This window comes from Pteropus alecto, unplaced genomic scaffold, assembly GCF_000325575.1.
Source record: "Pteropus alecto unplaced genomic scaffold, ASM32557v1 scaffold24, whole genome shotgun sequence".
Taxonomy (NCBI): Eukaryota; Metazoa; Chordata; class Mammalia; order Chiroptera; family Pteropodidae; genus Pteropus; species Pteropus alecto.
Genome location: NW_006439192.1, coordinates 3777944 through 3797698, shown reverse-complemented (window position 1 = coordinate 3797698; position 19755 = coordinate 3777944). Strand labels below are relative to the sequence as shown.

The following is a 19755-nucleotide window of genomic DNA, read 5'->3' as shown; positions in this document are numbered from 1 at the left end:
ACATCCTGGAATGTTTATTTGGTGGGGGCTCTAAAGATGACATAATTTATGTTTTGAGCTACTGTAGCCTTGTGATTGAGAGTATGGCTCTGGATTCAGAATGCCCAAGTTCAGATCCTTTAGTAGCACTTATTATTTGTGCTACCTTGAGAAAGTTACTTATACTATCTGTCTGATGTTTGATTTTTTTCCAATGGGTATAAAAATAGTATCTATTTCACTGGTTTCATTTCAATATTAAATAGAATAATTTATGCAGATCTCTGAGAATAGTGCTATTATTATACATTAAAATTATTTTCCATTGTCACTCAGCAAAATAATTGCTTCGTTAGCCTTAACCAAATGTGACAAGAACAGTAAGGAAGCCATCAAAAACATTCACTGGATATGTTTTAGAAATCCAGAGTGATTATTCTCATTTAATTAAGAATACCTTCCAGATTTGAAACAATTGAAGACGTACAGAAAGATTGTACCTCAGTTTGCTTCAGATTAGGATTTTATGAACTACAGATTATTAGTAGGAATTCTCACATTTGAATTGTTTGTCAATATGAATTATAAATGTATATTTATTTTTTTTCAGCTATAGAGATTATCCAGATTTTGTGGGAGCAACCTTTCCTGGCAAGATGTGTGTTCCTCATTATTCTGCAGGAATTGCTTTGGTATTTAATTATTAATCTTATTCTTTAACAAATTATATGTTTAAAAATTACCCAACATTATAGCATTATTTTATACAGGTTATATTTATATTTACATTTAGAGATTGCATTTATTTTTAATTACTGTTAAAAATTTGACGTTTGTAAAAGGAAGAGTATTCTGTCGAACAAGCATCTTGTTGCAATTATTTGAAAGTTAAAGTAGAATAAAAATATAAATACACTTGAATTCTTTAATCTATAGAATAATACATCATGAAAAACTATCTGTATATTTTTATAACCCAAGTAGGTGTTTGCTTGTAGACATAAAATTAGAGGAATAGTTTTACAGATAAAATATCTTCAAAATCAAAACAAATGATCTATTAAAAAGTGTAATAAAAATCCTTTAACGTGTGTTAAACAGTGTGTAAAAGAAACTGTTACATTTATTTTAAATATTTATAGGGCATAAATGTTTATTTTATTTATATATAAATAAATTATTGGTACAATTAGATGTACCAATAATCTCCCTCTCCCTCTCCCTCTTCCTGTACATATTATGTAATTATGCATATTATACATGATAAATACTATTTAATATACATAATAATATGTAATCTATTATATAAATATAATTTTAATAATATTTATGTTTTATTGTTTAAATAATACCTATTTATCTTAGGCAGTGTCCATTAATTATTTGCTATGAAAAATAAGAGATGTTAAATAGCTATACACTTTTCATATCTATTGTTAAAATTTATAAAATTAATAATTTATTCTATAGAACTTTATCTACAGGTTGATTTAATAATTAAACCAATAAATAGTATGTATTTAGTATTTTGAATATATAAATAATATTGACTATTGAATAAAGAAATATATGATTATACTAATAAAGTTTTGATGGTCAAAGAAGGTATCAAGGTCTAATTAAGCTTCTTAATTTGTTTCTAACTTAATTCTATGGGCAAAACCAACTGCCACAGAATATTAAACCTCATCTTTCTTTTCTTGTAATTCTTTGCTATTTTTCCAGAATAGCTCTTGAGTTTACTTTTTAAATAGTGTGTATAAATAAGAAACACTGAGTTATTTTACTAATGAAAATACTTTTGCTTTCCCATCACATTTGATTATTTGGTTAGATATGGAATCCTAGTCCTCATATCTTTCTATCTCAGCATTTTGAAGATTGCTATATTGTGTTTTTGTCATTTTGAAGTGAAAGGAATAAAGAAACTCAAGGTCGTTTATAAGAGAATTTTAACTGATTAAAGAAGGAGAGAAGTCAGTAAGGAAGTTAGGAGCAGTGAAAATTTGGGAACCATGGTTTGGATGTGGTGGTGGGTACACGGATTGTTGGAGTTGAGGTGCTAGAGGAGTGATCAGGAGAGAAACCAGGTGGTCAGGATGTGGGATGTGCTTTATAGTAATAATGGAGGAGTTGCAGTTATTGATAAAGCTCTGGTGACAAGGCTTAAAGTGTGAACCAAAGAAATGAGTAGCTGAGGCAGAGTTTAGGATAGAATAATTAGAGGAGATGAATTTAAGGAGTTGTTTTTTTTACAAAGCTTTTATACTTATACTTTTAAAAAACCTTTATATTTCTTTGCTTAAATGCTCTGATACTTTACCACAATTTAACATTTCTATAAACAATTGTTTTTATGCTTTAAACATAACAAAAATTGTATCCTAATGTGTCATCCTTCTATTTGAATTTTTTATTTCCACTTATAATCTTAAGATTTATTCTTCTGGCGCATTGAATTCTAGTTAATTTTTAAAAGTCTTCATTTTTTTAAATAGAAATTTTAGGTTCACTGCATAATTGAGAGGAAAGTACAGAGATTTCCCAAACCCTTCCTCACTGTTAACCTTCCACACTAGAGTGGTACATTTGTTATAAATGGTGAACCTACACTGCACATTATAATCACCCAAAGTCCATAGTTCACATTAAGATTCACTCTTGGTGTTATACATTCTATGAGTTTTAGCAAACGTATAGTGACATATATCTAACATTATAGTATCATAGAGTAGTTTTACTGTACTTAAAATCTTTTGTGTATAGTTAATTTTTTGCATTTGTTTATGGTATTTCATTATATAAATTTGCTGCACTGTATCCTTTATACTTTTCATGAACATTTGTTTCTATTTTTGCCATTACAAACAATATTTAGTAAACATCTCTATACATTTCTCTTCCAATCTCTATTTGATCCTTTTTTTTTTTTTTTTAATAGAACCTCAGTTTTCAGATGGGGAATATTCCTGCTCACACAGAAGCCTTCATTTCTTAGCTTTTTTTTTGTAGCTAGATTTTTCTAAGTTTCATTCAATGAGATGTAAGCAGAAATAACATTTGGAATTTCCAGGAAGCTTCTTTAAAAAGATGGCACCCATTCTTCATTGTGGCCTTTCTCCAATCTGCTGTTTAAAATGCCATGTAAAGACAAGGTTATTACCTAGGCAGCATGGAATAGGAAGCTGGAAGGACCTCAAATGCCTAAAGACCCAGAAACTTTTTTTATGTGTGTGAGAGAGAAATTTCTTTCTACTTTAAGTCATTATTATTTTGAAATTTCTATGTCATGCAGCTATATTTAATCCTAGCAATTCAGGAATATTTCTTATAAACAGCATGTAACTATATCTATTTTCCCTATCCAATATGACAATATGTGCATTTTAATTATTTCAGTTTAAATCATGAACATTCTTATGTTTATTGGTATTTTTAAAATTAATGCTATCACTTTATTTTCCATTTTTCTTTGTTTGTTTCTTTGCCTCTACTGCTTTGCCAACAGTCCAATATCACTAAAGAAAATTGAAAATAATATTCTTCCAGCAAAAGGAAAGTGATTTCAAATGGGAGATCTGAGAATCAGGGAATGAAGAGTAATAAAAGAAATAATTGTTTGAATATGGCCTGCATGAATCAATAATAGTTGTGTCTGGTAATATATAAATAGATACAATATTAAATTAAAGCAAACGACAATAATGTATCATAGGTGGTTGGCTGATAACACAGTTTACAACTGTGGCTGGAAAGCATGTGCCAATTCATGGTCCATGTTTCTTAGACCTCCTTATATCTAGATAGAGCCATGTAGTATGAATAGGAGTAATGCGTGTCACTTCTTGGTTGGAGCAGTTAAAACTGGTGTGAGCCTTTCTTTTGGTGAGTTTAATGAGAAAGACATAAATAAGGACAGGAGCATAGTACATAATTATTTCGACATATGTGAGGCTGCCTACTAACCAAGAATATCTATATTGGGCTTTATGTGAATATATTAAACCACTAAGATTTTAGAATCTCATTTGTAGCAGCATCTAACATTAACTTATTCATATAATAATATATATAGATCTGAGCAGTGTAAATAGAGTTAAAGAACAAAACAAAATGAAATGTATTTTTATATACTGGCAATAAACAGAAAATGGAACTTTAAAAATAGCATACAAATCAAGAAGTTTAGGAATAAAAAACTACCAAATGGTGTATACACCTCTATAGAGGAAATAAAACATTAGAGGCAGTGCCTAAGATTCTAGATTGGCAGACAATATTATAAAGATGTTGACCCACCCAGTTGATCTACAGGTTGAATGTGGTCCCCAATATAAATCCTAGCAGCAGGTTTTTTTTTTTTTTTTTTTTGAGTGTGTGTGTGCGTGTGTGTGTGTATAAAACTGACAGGTTAAATCTACAATTTATATGATGATATAAAGAGTTAAGAATAGCTAGGGTAATCTTGGTGAATAACATAGCAAAGGACATACTGTAGTTGATATCAAGACTTTTTATAAAGCATCAATATTTGAGACAGAGACAAATAGACCAATGAAACAGAATATTTGAGAGTTAAGAAACAAAAAAGAGATAGTTTTTTGTTTCTTAATGGTTTACTAAGATGACTTTGTAGCATACTTGTTAATGGATAATCATTTTTATTGCACTAAAATTGGTATTTAACATTATATGTTTTGTCTGTACAATATTATAATTTGACGTTAGTATACACTACAAAGTGATCAGCACCAAAACTCTTAATTATAGTGAATGATCTTTTTTGACAAATGTAACTTTGCTGCTACTTGTTGCTATTCAACAGATAAAATTTAGTTAGATTGTAGATCTATATGTAAAATTAAATAATAAAACCTTGGTAGGTAAAAAAACGAAAAGAACATAGCTTCATGACTATGGGCATAGGGGAAGATTTCTTAAAGTAGATATTAAAATCATTAATCATAAAGAAAGAGCTGGATGAATTGGATCACATCAAATTAAGGAAATTTTGTTCATGAAAAGATATTAAAAGAGTGAAAAGAAAAGCCACAGAGTAGGCAAAGTACTTGCAATGCATGACTAACAATGATTCATACACTGAATATATAAAATGCTCTCACAAATCAATAAAAAGCCTAATGCAGTAGAAAAATAGACAAGATACTTGAATAAACACTTCACAAAAAGGGTAACCAAATTGTCAAAAAGTATGTGAAATGCAAGTTAAAACTTAATGAAATATACTACCTTATACCCCTGACTAGAAATGATAACATAAAAAAGACGGATAACTCTTAAGTGTTTCATTCTCCTTGGCTAAGAACTTATCTGCACACTTGTTAAATACATGAGCAGTCTAATCCAGGACTGTGCTTTCTCCTGATACCAGTTACTATGTCATTGAGAGTACTAGCAGAAAGCAAATATCACACTTAAACTCAGTAATTTGGTTATGTGGGCACTTTGTGAGGTGCGAGGCAGAATATCATGTGGACTATTCTAAGTGTATATAAGAGCTGTTGTAAGAAATTAGAAAATAAAGGTAAATTGAAGGTAAATTGAAGGTCATGGTCCATATAATAGCCAAAACTCTCATGTAAAAACAGCCCTTTTATTTAGTTATGGTAACTACTTATTATATTAGTCATTCAGCTGTTAAATCGTGGCAAAACTTGGTGTAGAGTCAATATGCTTATATCTCAATAAGATTTCATAAAAAGAACTTCAGCTTCTCCCCTGTCCAAGGAGCTGTATTACCCTATTCTTAAGTATTTGATAAAACAATAAAAATGTTCAGAATTAGAAAAATATTTTTTCTACCACCCTTCAATGAATTGTTTTTTGTTTTTGTTTTCTTTGTTGCTAATGTAGTATCCCAAGGAGATAACTTTGGAGGCGTTTTCAGTAATCATCACCCAGATGCTGGGACTCAGTCTAGGAATATCATACGATGACCCAAAGAAATGTCACTGTTCAGGAGCCATCTGTATAATGAATCCAGAAGCAATGTAAGTTTTTTTAAAATCAGATTTGTTTCTTGGTTATGTTTAATTTTGTTTTAAATATTTAAAGTGCCAAATATAATATTTCCTTACAGCTCAAATTAACTATAAATGGACCAAGTACTATAAATATAAACATGAAATTTTCAGTAAAAGAGGAATATGGAAGGAGATGTACCATTAAGAACAGCCAAGGATAACAAATCCAATCTGCAAGATATATTACCAAAGAAATTCTCTTTAGGCTGTGTATTTTATGAAAGCACTTATTAAGGATCTTTAAAAACATGTCAGCAGGCCATAATAAGTAGCCTTTATTTTTAGACAGAATTTTTGTTTTTGCTTTTAGAGTAGTTTAATGTTGTGGAAAAACTGCCATCCAAAGAATAAGTCCTAGTTAGAGGCCAATATCAAATATATGATATTTGTGTAACTTTGGACACATTACATGATTTTGTTTAGATTTATCTCATTCATCTTTAAAATGAGAATGATTATGCCTATTCTCTTATTTCACAGAGCAATGTAAGGATAAAATAAGAAAATAAAACAGGAAAGTGTTTTCTAAACTGTAAAATCCATAGGTATATGATGGATTAGTTACAGTTATTTCTAATTTTGCCAATGTTTCCCAAATGGCATATCAGACAAGGACTAGAGCGGTGTCATTAGTGTTCTACAGTTTCTTTTTTTTTATTTTGTGAGAGGGCCTATACCTATTCATAATTGAAGAACAATCAAAAGTCAAATGTGAAAATAAGGCATTAATTTTTGAAAACATGCTTTTTTCATAATTCTAAGCACCACCTAAGGGTTAACTCTTATATTCTAAAAATAGTTCAAATTCAAACATGTATATTTGTATATGCACACATATTACAAATTAGTTCTAAGTGGATTACATATATAAAAACATTTTATACATAGAATATAATTTATTAAACATATAAGCTAATTTTTATAATAACATGTTTATTAAATCAAATACATAATATATATAGAATTATAAACAAAATGATAATTACTGTTCTGGGCCTGTTGTCCATTTGGCCAACTATTCTCAAGTATGCTATGACAAAATGTTTTCTGTGTCACTGAGTCTAGTTAGTATTAATGATAAGAATAATATTTACATTGTACCTACCACGTGTTAGAAATTATTCCAAACACTACCTATATTTACTCATTTGATTCTCACAACATCTCTTTAGGGCAGGTAATATTATACCCATTTTTACAGATGAAAAATTGGTCAGATAACCAGTTTGTGACAGACCTGAATTTTGAAGCTAGGCATTCTGGCTTTAGAATCTGGTTTAATAAATCTTTAGGTTTGTATGGTGCTTTATAATATTTAAAATGCTTTCATACATGTTTTCCAGTTTCTTTCAAAACTCTTGCGGTATGCATTAGGCAAGTGTTATTTTTAGAAAATCTAATATATATATATATATCTTTTGTATTGCTACAGTACATCTCATAGATTGTTTTATGTAATTTTCAAAGAAGGCATGTGAGTAAGTAAGGCAAATATTATTATTTCCATTTCATGTGTTTTTTTAAAGTCTCTGGAGTACAAGCCTAAATGACTCTACATTTAATATACAACTAGTTAATGGCCAAAGTTCAGCTGTTATCAGTAATGTCACCAATGATTTGGTGGACACTTAATATAAGCTGAAGAAATGAATTAGACACTTTGCTTATTTAATATTATTTAACCCTTACAACAACTCTATGAGATGAATGGGTATTATTCCTGTTTTATAGATGAGAAAACTGATACTTAGAGAGTTTAATCACTTTAACCTAAAAGCCTCATAAGTCACAGAGCTGGTATTAGTCAACGAGTTAATATAACTCAAAAGTTTTGTTATTTTTTTACTCCATACTGACTTCATATAAAAGACAATTAACATATTGGAATTAACTTAAACCAAGTAGCAAGAGAACATTAGTATGAATTTGTACAAACTTCATTCTTACACTTTGGGGATCTTTCTAATGTATTATTTTGATGATTTAATTTATATCTACTTTTTAAAATGAGTTGCTCATGTTTTAAATCCTCACTTTCAATACAATCTGCTCACACAAATGAGTACAGAAGTGAAAGGAGGAAAGAGACATAGAAAATGACAATAGCTATGAATGTAGGAACCACGGTCAAGGTTTGCTTTTCTATCTGGTTGCATCATTTTACACATAGGAAAAAACATTTAGAAGGAGCATGGAGTTATTAATTATTCAAAGAAATTAAATTATTTTATTCATATTGCTTTCTCTTAATTCCTTGTGTAGATCAGTTTTATTAAGCTATAGAAATTTGATTGAGGAAGAGGGAGATACCATTTTGGAGTATGATATACATTGAGGGCACATGGGCTTTGGAATTGTTTATTTGTTTGCTAATTTTTCTAACACTTAGTTTTTTTCATCTGAAAACTAAGGACTGTGATAGCTACATCACTCAGTTGTGATGATGCAAGTTATCAAGGTATATGTAAATTATCTACCATTGTTCTCTTATCTCTTATTTTTTGAGGAGTAGGGAAGACCTAGGAAAGTATTAAAATGGTGCTGTTAGAATACACAAGAACAGTGAGAACATGGAATTTTGGGGGAAAAGTGTAAAAGAGAGAAAGATCTTGAAAAGGAAATGAGATAGTGTGAAAGATAAACTTTTCTCAAAATTCTTTCAAGTGCTAACCCCAACTTCAGGAAAATGGTAGAGAGCACTACTTTCTTTCTTATAATTTCTCTCAATTACTTAATTTCTCTGTTTTGTGACTTCAAAATTTAGGATAGTTATATGACAGTTTCAATAAACTTTTATAAAATAATTTGGGAACAGAGCTAACATTAGAATTTAGAGTGAAAAATCTCAACCAAATAAATGAGAAAAACTCCAGATAACTGATTACAAATAAACTTTGGAAAGACATGTTCTTAAGTTAAGGACTGTCATTATGGGCCACAAAAAGGTGAATAATTATATATATATATATATATACATACACACATATTGTATTGTATTGAATTGTATTGTATTGTATTGTATTGTATTGTATTGTAACATGTTATATATAATTGACTATAGTTCCCAGAGCCAAAATATCATATCATTTTTTTATTAAAAATTTTCTTCACCTTTAAATTTTGGTGATAAGATCACCAAATTACATGGTTTAGAATAAAATATCTATTACTATTTAATAGTAAATATTTTATTGAATTACGTGATGTTCAAAGATGAATATTTGGGTAAAAAGTACCTGAATTTGAAATCTTAAATAACTGTGTGAATACTGATCCTGTTAATTTACAAACTGAGCTTGGTGAGGTTTTTAGCTTCTTTGAATGCTGGTTCAATTTCTATAAAATCTTGATGAAAATACCAACCTCCCTGGTTTGTGGGGAGGATTAAATGATCAACTGTATAAAATATCTGGCTAATAATAGGTGCTCAAGAATGTCTGTTTCCTCCTTGCCTTATAGGTTTTTACTACATATGAGAGTGGCATCTATGGAATTATTCTCTGAAGTTATTTTTATAGTTGTATATGGACATAATTATGTAAAATTTTGGTTAATATACAGTTTCTCTGAGATTTTTGAGAAAATTCAGGACTAAGCACAGTGTAGTCTGTTTAATAAAAGTGTTGTTATTATGAAGAATCAATAAAGGACACCAACAATAAAGAAGACAAAATTCCTGCCTCAAGCATTTACAGTTTAATGAATTATCTATCATGTATATGTACTACAAACCTATGAATCAAAACTGAAAAAACATTGAAATAGAAGATATTCACACTTTCAAAGAGCTTGATACTTTATAATGGTCAGGAAAAGGGTAGAGGAAGTAGAAGTTTGAAGAGTTGTTACATATGGGAATTTACATAAAATAATACAGGGCTTTTTCTTCCATGCCATCATTTCAGTTTTATTTTACCTAGGCAAAGATGTCATTTACTTATATAACCATTTTCTCTGTATGCAAGGATTTGTATACAAATCTCACCAAAAGCTCAAAAAATTTTAAGGTAGATTTAGTTTGTCATGCATATAAAAATAAAATGATCTATTATTAATTATTTTGGTGGTAGGAACACTTAATGGGAGTCCTCTAAAATTTTTAAATATACCGTATAGTATTGTTAACTGTATAGTAGATCTCTTGAATTTATTCATCTTGCACAACTGAAACTTTATACCCATTAAACAACTCCTCACGTTCCCCTTCTGGCCTCTGGCAATCACCATTCTACTCTCTGCTTCTATGAGTTTAACTATTTTAGATACCTCATATAAGGGAGATCATGCAGTAGTTGTCTTTATGTGACTGGCTTATTTCACTTAGCATGATATCCTGGAGATTCATCAATGTTGTTACATATGGCAGATCTCCTTTTTTTTCAGACTGAATAATATTTGGTTGCATGTATGTACCACATTTTCTTTATTTATTCACCTGTCAATGGACGTTTAGTTTGCTTTCATATCTTTGCCTATTGTGAATAAGGCTGCAGTGAACATGGGAGTGCAGATATCTCTTTGGGATCCTGATTTCAATTATTTTGAATGTATATTCAGAAGTGACATTGCTGGATCATGTGGTAGTTAGATCCTGATTTCAATTATTTTGAATGTATATTCAGATGTGAGATTGCTGGATCATGTAGGAGTTATGTTTTCCACAGTGGCTGTATCAATTTACATTCCCATCAATAGTGTACCAGGGTTCCAATTTCTTCACATCCTCACAAGCACTTATTTTTTTTTTAAATAATAATAGCCATTCTAACAGGTGTGAGGTGATATCTCATTGTGGTTTTGATTTGCTTTTCCCTGAATTAGTGATGTTTAGTATCTTTTCATATATCTGTTGGCTATTTATATGTCTTCTTTGGAGAAATATCTATTCAAGCCCTCTACCCGTTTTTCAATCAGTTGTTTGTTTTTACTATTGAGTTGTACTTAAGTTTGTTTTAATAAGGATATGTATTTCAGTGAATGAAATCAAAGACTTTCTCAATAATGATTATGGCCTCTAAGCACTCGTTATGAACGTTTATTATTTCCTATTAAATTTAACATTTTGAAATTAATTTATATCATACAGAAGTATACTGCCAATGACATTATATGGATTCATCTTTAGGCAATCCAGTGGTGTGAAGACTTTTAGCAATTGCAGTTTGAGTGACTTTGAAAAATTCATTTCAAATATGGGTGCCAAATGTCTTCAGAATAAGCCACAAATGCAAAGGGCTCCAGCAGCAATCTGTGGCAATGGCAAAGTGGAGAGCGGTGAAATCTGTGACTGTGGTACTGAGGAAGTAAGTCTGATAATTAGGAAAAATGATTAATAAATTTATTGTTTTAGTTAATTTCTTTGTCATAAAAGTTACATATCTCAAAAAAAAAATGACTGAGTACCACATAGAATATTGGCAGTAAGTGAAATCAAGGTTGAAATAATGCAAGAATATATTCCCTAGGTTTTATAGGTTGGAGAGTTTTGAATAAATATAAAATGTACTTAAAAAAATTATTGCTGATGAGAAAACGGGAGATTAGAATGAGATTTTGGATTGCAGACTGAATATATAAGATCTTTCCAAATCTGTGCTTAACCTTTGGATATTTAATAAATGTCTTATTGAAGATTACTATGACAGTGGATCATCAATTATTCTTTAGGGTCTTACTTCACAATGGATTCAGTAGTGTTGTGAAGGAAGACTGTGTTAATATTATAGTTTGAACACTGGGTGATTTTGATAAAAAACTCCTGAAAGTATAAGGATTGTAAAAAGTCCAGGATATGATGCTTCTAGACAATTCAGTATTTGCAGAAATACAGCAGATGCTACAAATTTCCATGATTACAAGATAGATGAAAATGAAATTAGGGTTTGATGCATTTGTGGGTTCAAATGTACTTTACCTGTATTACATTTTTAAAATTACTATGCATTTCTTTGTATTATGTTTTACCATTCAGTAGAACAAATCTTCCCTTTTTACTCTTCTTCATTTATTTTAAGATCAATTTTATTGGATATAATCTGCATGCAATAAAGTGTACTCATTTTACATATACAGATTGATGAGTTTTAACAAACATATATAAGCATTGGTGCAATTAAGATACAGATTCTTTTCATTATCCCCCAAAGTTTACCCCCTCTCCTACTCCCTCTGCAGTTGTTTCGACTTCTCATCTCCAGGCAGCTGATGATTATGTCAGTCTTGCCAGATATAGAAAGTCATATGAAAGGAATGATACAGAACATATTCTTTGTGTCTGGCTTCTTCATTTCAATACAGTGTTTTCGAGATTCATCCACATTGTTTTATGTCATAATAGTTTCTTCTTTTTTATTTTTTGTAATAATTCATTGTTTGGATATACCAAAATCTGTTTTTCCATCTACCTGATAATGGATATTTGAGTTGTTAACAGTATTGGGCCATTATTCTGAATTCCTAAAAGTAAAATTGCTGGCTTATATGATAAGTATATTATTATAAGAAATTTCCAAACTATTTTCCAAAGTGGTTGTATCATTTTACACTCTTATCAGCAATGTATGAAATTTTTATTTTCTCCACATCTTCACCAGAATTTGATATTTCAGCTTTTAATTTTAGCCATTCCAATGGTTTTGATTTTTATTTCCTTGATGACCCTAATGACGTTGAGCATGTTCTCATGTCCTTATTAGCCATTTGTCGTTTGAATAATCTGTTCACATCTTTTGCCAGTTTTTAAAATTAGGTTATTATTATTATTATTATTTTGATTATTGACTTGTAAGTGGTCTTTATAAAGGCTGGATACCAGACATGTGTATTACAAATATTTGTATGGATTACCTTTTTAGTTTTTTAACAAATTCTTTTAATAGCAGGCGTTTTTTTTATAAAGTCTGATTTATCATTTTTTTTCTTCTATGGTCACGCTTTTTCTGTCGTAGTTACTCTTTGCTTACTCAAGGTTATGAATATTTCCTCCTGTTTTCTACTAGAAGTTATACAATTAAAAATTTTAAGTTTAGTCTGTGATGCATTTGAGCTTGTTTTTGTTTTTGTATTTTTGAGAGATTTGGGTCAACATTCATTATCCTCAATATGAATATCAGTTTTTTCTGGCAGTATTTGTTAACGTAATTATCTTTTCATCATTGTTTTACCTTAACATCCTTATGAAAATAAATTACCATGTGTGTATCTATCCTTGGATTCTTTTCTGTTTATATGTCTGTCCTATGCCAATTCTACATGGTCTTAATTAATATATTTTTACAGTAAATCTTGAAAACAGATAGTGTAAGTAAATTATTCAACTTTGTGCATGTTCTTTAAGATAGTTTTACTATTCTAGGATCTTTGTATTTCTATATAAATTAGAAAATCAGCATGCAATTTTGGGACTTCAATTAGAATTGTGTTGGATCCATACATCAAATTTGGGGGAATTACTTTCTTAACAATATTGAGTCTGCCAATCTATGTACATGGTGTACCTCTACCCTTATTTAGGTCTTCTTTAGTTTATTTAGTTCTTCTATAGTTTACTGGTTTTGATAGTTTTGTTTTAATATTTTGTTTAACAATTGTCCATTGCTAGTATAAAAAATACAATTGACTTTTGTGAATCCACCTTGGGTCTAGTGTTGATTAGAACTGCTGAAAGTGGTCTTCTTTGCTTTATTCTTATTTTTAGGAGGAAAGCTTTCTGACTTTTACCATTAAATATGATTTTAGATATAAGCTTTTTTTATTTAAACAGATGCCCTTTATTGTGTTGAGGCTATTCCTTTCTTTTTCTAGTTAGCTGAGAGTTTTGAATCAAGAATTAGTGTTGAATTTTGTCAGATGTCTTATTTCTGTGTCTGTTGAGCTGATCTTATGAATTTACCACCTTTTCTCTATTAATATGGTGTATTTAATTGATTGGTTTTGAATGCTAACCCAAACATGCATTACTATGATTAGCCTTACTTGCATGTCTATCTATCTAGTTAGCTAGATTTAATTTATCAATATTTCATCAGAATTATGGCACTTATTTTCACAGGGACATTGTGGGCTGTCGTTTTTTTTGTAATATTTCATATTGTTTTGGCATCAGAGTAATTTTGAACTCAAATGAGTTGGAAAGTACTCTCTTCCTACTTTCTGAAATAATTAATTTAAGACTGTCATTGCTCCTGTTTGTTTGTGTGTGTATGTATGTATGTATGTATGTAGATATGTATGTATTTAATTTGTTGTGGAAGTGCACTTAACATGAGATCTTCCCTCTTAAATCGAATCTTCTGGAAGCTTTATAGTTTTTTATTTTACATTTAGGTTTGTGATCCATTCTGAGATATGGTGTGTTTAAAAGGTGTAGGGTCAGTGTTTAGTGTCATTATTTTCCATGTGAATGTCCAGTTGTCCAGCATCATTTGTTGAAAAGACTGTTCATTCTCCACTGAACTGCATTTGCTCCATTGTCAAAGATTTTATTGTCTCTGTGTAGGTCTATTTCTGGGTCTCTATTTTGTTTCAGTTACCTCATTTTCTATTACTTTGTGAATACCACATTGCCATTATTTCAGTTTATAGTAAGTTTTGAAGTTAAGTATTGTCAGTCCTTCAACTTTCCTCTTCCTCTTTCTCCTTTTTCTTTTTATTTACTATATTAACCTCTCTGGGTCTTTTGCTTCTTCATATAAACTTTAGAATCAGTTTGTCCACTAACCAGAATTTTTATTGGAATTACATTGAATTTCTAGATCAAATTGGAAAGAACTGGTAACTTAATAATATTGTTTTTCCATCCATGAACATGGTATATCTCTCCATTTACTTATACTTTCTTTGATTTCTTTCATCAGAGTTTTGTATTTTTTTTTCAAATAGATCTTATACAATTTTGTTAGAACTATTCTTAAGTACTTCATTGTTTTGGTGCTAATGTAAATGAGATTGTGTTTTTATTACAAATTCCCATTTTTTATTGTTAGTATACAGGAAAACAATTGACTTTTATGCATTAACTTTATATCCAGCAACCTCGATATATTCACATATTAGTCACAGGAGATTTTTGTTGTTGTGTTGTTTGGTTTATTATTTGAAATTTTCTTTCTTTCTGACATGTATATTTTTAAGTTTTATTTTCTTACTGCACTAGCTAGGACTTATAGTAAGATTTTGACAGAAATGGTAAGAGGGGATATCTTTGCCTTTTTCCTGGTATAAGAGGGAAAGCTTATCTCACCATAAGTATGTTAGCTGTAGACTTTTTCTAGATGTTCATTATCAGATTGAAGACATTTCCTTTATTCCTGCTTTGCTAACATTTTGTATAATAAGTGAGTGTTGGATTTTTTCAGATGCTTTTTCTACAGTTGTTACGGTTGTATGATTTTTCTTCTTCAGACAGTCAGTATGATGGATTATATTAATATATTGATGATTGATAAAACAGCCTTGCATAATTGTGATAAATTTCACTTGGTTGTGGTGTATAATTCTTTTTATACATTGTTGTATTTGATTTTCTAATTTTTTGTATCCATGTTTATGAGAGATATTGGTCTGTAATTTTTTTTCCTGTAATATCTTTGCCTGGATTTGGTATTAGGGTAATACTGGCCTCACAGAATGAGTTAAGAAGTATCACACATCAATGCTGGGAGAGTAGTGTGTCTTTGATTCCATGGGATGAAGATAATAAGAGCTCCATGTTTAGTACTTCTCCTGGATTCTGTCCTAGGCACTTTTTCTCTTGGCTGATTTTAATTGTATCCTTTCCATAGGATAAATAATGATTGTGAATATACCATCTTTCTGTGAGATCTGTGAGTTCTTCCAGTAAATTATCAGACCTGGGGGGAGTTTTGGGAATCCGCTGAGCTTGTGATTGGTGTAAGAAGTGAGGGTTGTTTTGGGGACTGTTCCCCTTAATTGCAGTGAGCCTAAACCCTACACACCTTTTCCCCCTAGCTTTACTGAAGTATGATTGACAAAAATTATAAGCTACATGGTGTGGTGTTTTGATATATGTATACATTGTGAAATGATTATCACAGTCAAACTAATTAATATGTCCATCACCTCACACAGTTACCAGTTTTTGTGTGCGTGTGTGGTGAGAATACTTCATCTGTCCTCTTACCAGATTTCAAGTATACAATCCATTTTTGTTAACTGTGGTCATCATACTGTACATTAGATCCTGAGAACTAATTCATCTTACAAATGAAAGTTTCTACCCTTTGGTTGGTATCTTCCCTTTTCTTCCACCCTTCTGACACTGGAACCACCATTCTACTTTCTTTTATTGTTATCTAATTTCTGAAAAATATTTTCCCAGATAGTTTGCCTAGTTTTCTAGTTGATTAAGAATTAGTGGAGTTTCAGTTCCTCTGTTTTGATGTGAAGTAACTTAGAATTTTAATTGTTTAGAGATTTAAAAACCTGTAATTGTTGACAGCATTCATATTTTTTTCCCAAAACGCAAAAAATAAGCCCATTAAATATAGCTCCTACCAAAGTTTATATTATCTTATAATATATTTTTATTTGCATTTCATTTATTCATAGCAATGTGGACCTGATAGCTGTTGTAATCCTAAAACTTGTGTGCTGAATCAAGGATCACAATGTGATAGAGGATTATGCTGCAAGGGTTGTAAAGTAAGATTTAAGTGTATTAATATCTTCCAAGTATAAAATGACTCATGTTTGGGTTTCTTTGAAACACTTAGACCTATAGCTGCAAGTCAAATAAATGACCTTCAAATAAATAAAAGAGACTAAGAATGAAATAATAAGCTTAGGAAATAGAGCTGACCAGATAGAGGAAAGATTAGTGATATTGAAGGCAGAAATCTGGAACTGATGCATTTGGAAGAAGAGAGAGACTTCAGAGTGAAAAAAAAAAAAAAAAAAGAACTCACCGAGAACTGTCTGATACTATCAGAAAAAAGCAGTATAAGAATCATGGGTATATCGGAAGGAGTGGAGAGGAAGGGAACAGAGAGCCTATTCAAGCAAATAGTTGATGAGAATTTCCCAAACCTATGGAAAGAACTGGACTTTTGAATCTAAAAAACAAACAGAACACCTAATTATCTCAGTCCAAAAAGGCCTTCTCCAAGACACGTTATATTAAAAACTGTCAAAAATTAATGACAAATCTCAAGGAAGCCAGGGAAAAGAAAATCGTAACCTATTATGGAAAGCACGTTTAGATTATTATTGGATTTTTCAGCACAAACTTTACAAGCTAGGAGGGAGTAGAATCAAATAGTTAAACCATTAAAAAATTACCGGCCAAGAATAATATATCCAACAAAGTTCTCCTTTAGATATTAAGGAGAGATAAAGACCTTTACAGACATACAGAAGCTGAGGGAATTTTCCACCATGTGGCCTGCAATGCAGGAAAAACTGAAGGGAGTCATTCTACATTAAACAAAAGGACAAACAAAACAAAACAAAACAAAACTATGAATAAGATGACTAACAGGCAGAAACAGGAAATTGAAACCCTTATTAAGAACAAGGTATTATAAATTTAAGTATTACATAATGATTAAAAGTCAAGTAAAAGATAATAAATTCACAATCATGTGTCTGGTTTTGCAAACTTTAGCTAGATATTGAGACCTCTTTCTAATGCCATTATTCGCCTTAAAGTAATTCTGTTGTTTTAAGACCTTGATTGAGAGCTATTACATAATTCTTCATACAGAAAATCTCTATGAAAAAGGATTTTTTCTATTCACCTTATTCAGTATTTACATTTTTGTAAATAAAAATGTTACTGGTTGTGATAGGTATCTATATGTATGTAATTGAAAGACACAGCAGTTTCCCATAAAAGTAGAAATGTAGAAACTCACTAGAAGTAACACTTTCAAAATGCTTCATGTTAGCACAAAATTTAAACTAAGTTATTATTTAAAAATTATTTGTCTTAAAGTTTACATTTTAGCTAAGTGGTAAAGATGTTAACTCCTGTCCCCTTTTCCTTTTCAGCTCTTTCAATATATTTGTAACAAATTTGTTATATGAGAATCCTTCTATTGAAATGCCTACCGTGGGTTTTATGTTCTTGACTGTCCTTCACTAACACAGTTTTATGTTATTTTTCTCTAGAATCTTACCACATGATTACATTCTACCTCTGATCTTTTTTTTTAATGAAAAACTTCAATATTTTATTCAGTTCTGAGGCATAATATACATAAAATTTAAAAAATGTTTAACAAAGTACTATTAGAATAGCAAAAAGTTAATGAAATAGTCTACAATGATAGCAAAAATGTATCAAGTTTTTTTCTGTATTTATTGAAATATAATAGACAACTAGTTGCCTGCATTTACATCGTACAATCAAATGAAGTTGTTTTTTTTTTCAGTTATAATTGGCATACAACACACTAGCCTCAACTGTACAGCATATTGATCAGGAATCTACACAACTTGCAAAGCGATCACCCCACCAAATCTAGCACCCTTCCTCCCCCAACATATTCATTCCAACATTATTAACCATCTTCCCTATGCTATCTCTATATCCCCATGTCTATTCTGCAACCATCCACCTGCACCTCTAATCCCTTTGTTTGCCCTCTTTCCCGCCAACCCCCCTCTCATCTGGGATCCCTCAAAATATTCTCTGTATCTATGAGTTTATTTCCACTTATGTTGTTCTCATTGTTGATTTTGTTCTTTAGATTCCACATGTACATGAAATCAAGTGATATTTGTCTTTCTCTATCCAACCGATTTCATTCAACACAATACCCTCTAGGTCCATCAAGACAATATATTTTTCTCTCTCCTTCCTTTTAGTCTGTGTGTGTCTTTTAATCGTAGGTAGCATATGTAGGGAGCTTGTTTTCTTATCCATTCAGCCACTCTATCTTTTGGTTGGAGCACTTTGGTTTTTCCATTTGAGGTACTTGTTGATAGGAATGTAGCTGTTACCATTCTTTATTCCTGTTTTTGATACATGTTTTTTCTTCTTAAAGAAGTCCCTCCAACATTTCCTGTAATACTGGCTTGGTGTTGATAAATTCCTTTAGCTTATTTTTGTCTGGGAAGATCTTTATCTGTTCTTTTACTCTAAATGATAGCTTTGCTGGATAAAGTATTCTTGGCTGTAGATCCTGGGTTTTCAACAAGTCAAATATTTTGTGCCAAACCCTCTCTGTCCTACATAGTTTCTTTTGAGAAATCAGTTGCCAGTCTTATGGGTGCTCCCTTATAGGTAACGAACTGCTCTTCTCTTGCTGCTTTTAAAATTCTCTCTTTGTATTTAAACTTTGGCATTTTAATTATGATGTGTGGGCCTCTCTGAGCTTCCTGGGGTTCTATGCCTATTTCTTTCACCAGCTTAGGAAAGTTTTCTATCATTACTTCTTCAAATATGTATTCAACTTCTTGTTCTCCCTCTTTAGGTATCCCTATGACTCAGATATTTTTACCTTTAATAGTGTCCCATAGGCTCCTTAAATTATTAATATAGTCTTGCATTCTTTTTTTTTTTTTTTTTTTTTTTTTTTTTTGGGATTCAGGTAGAGCCCATACTACTTATAAACGCAGTTTCCATTAAGGTCCCACGATGGACAGAAAATTCAATCTTCTGCCCCTTATGACATTCCTTGGGTCCATATCGTTATTCCAGCCATTCCCTAGTTCCCTTTGATTTGTGACAATGGGCAAGGCCCTTCATTTTGGGCGAAGTTGCCAGTTA

At 30.7% G+C, this 19755-nt stretch overlaps 1 protein-coding gene across 1 annotated transcript in view; it reads left to right on the top strand.

Annotated features, from left to right (window-relative positions):
• The window catches only part of LOC102879427 (disintegrin and metalloproteinase domain-containing protein 32), a 149365-nt gene that overhangs the window by 63448 nt on the left and 66162 nt on the right, over positions 1–19755 (top strand). Inside the window, exons 10-13 of the mRNA XM_015592805.1 lie at positions 590–671; positions 5854–5990; positions 11149–11326; positions 16593–16685. Coding sequence (XP_015448291.1) covers positions 590–671; positions 5854–5990; positions 11149–11326; positions 16593–16685 — 490 coding nt within the window. The remainder of the gene's footprint in view (positions 1–589; positions 672–5853; positions 5991–11148; positions 11327–16592; positions 16686–19755) is intronic.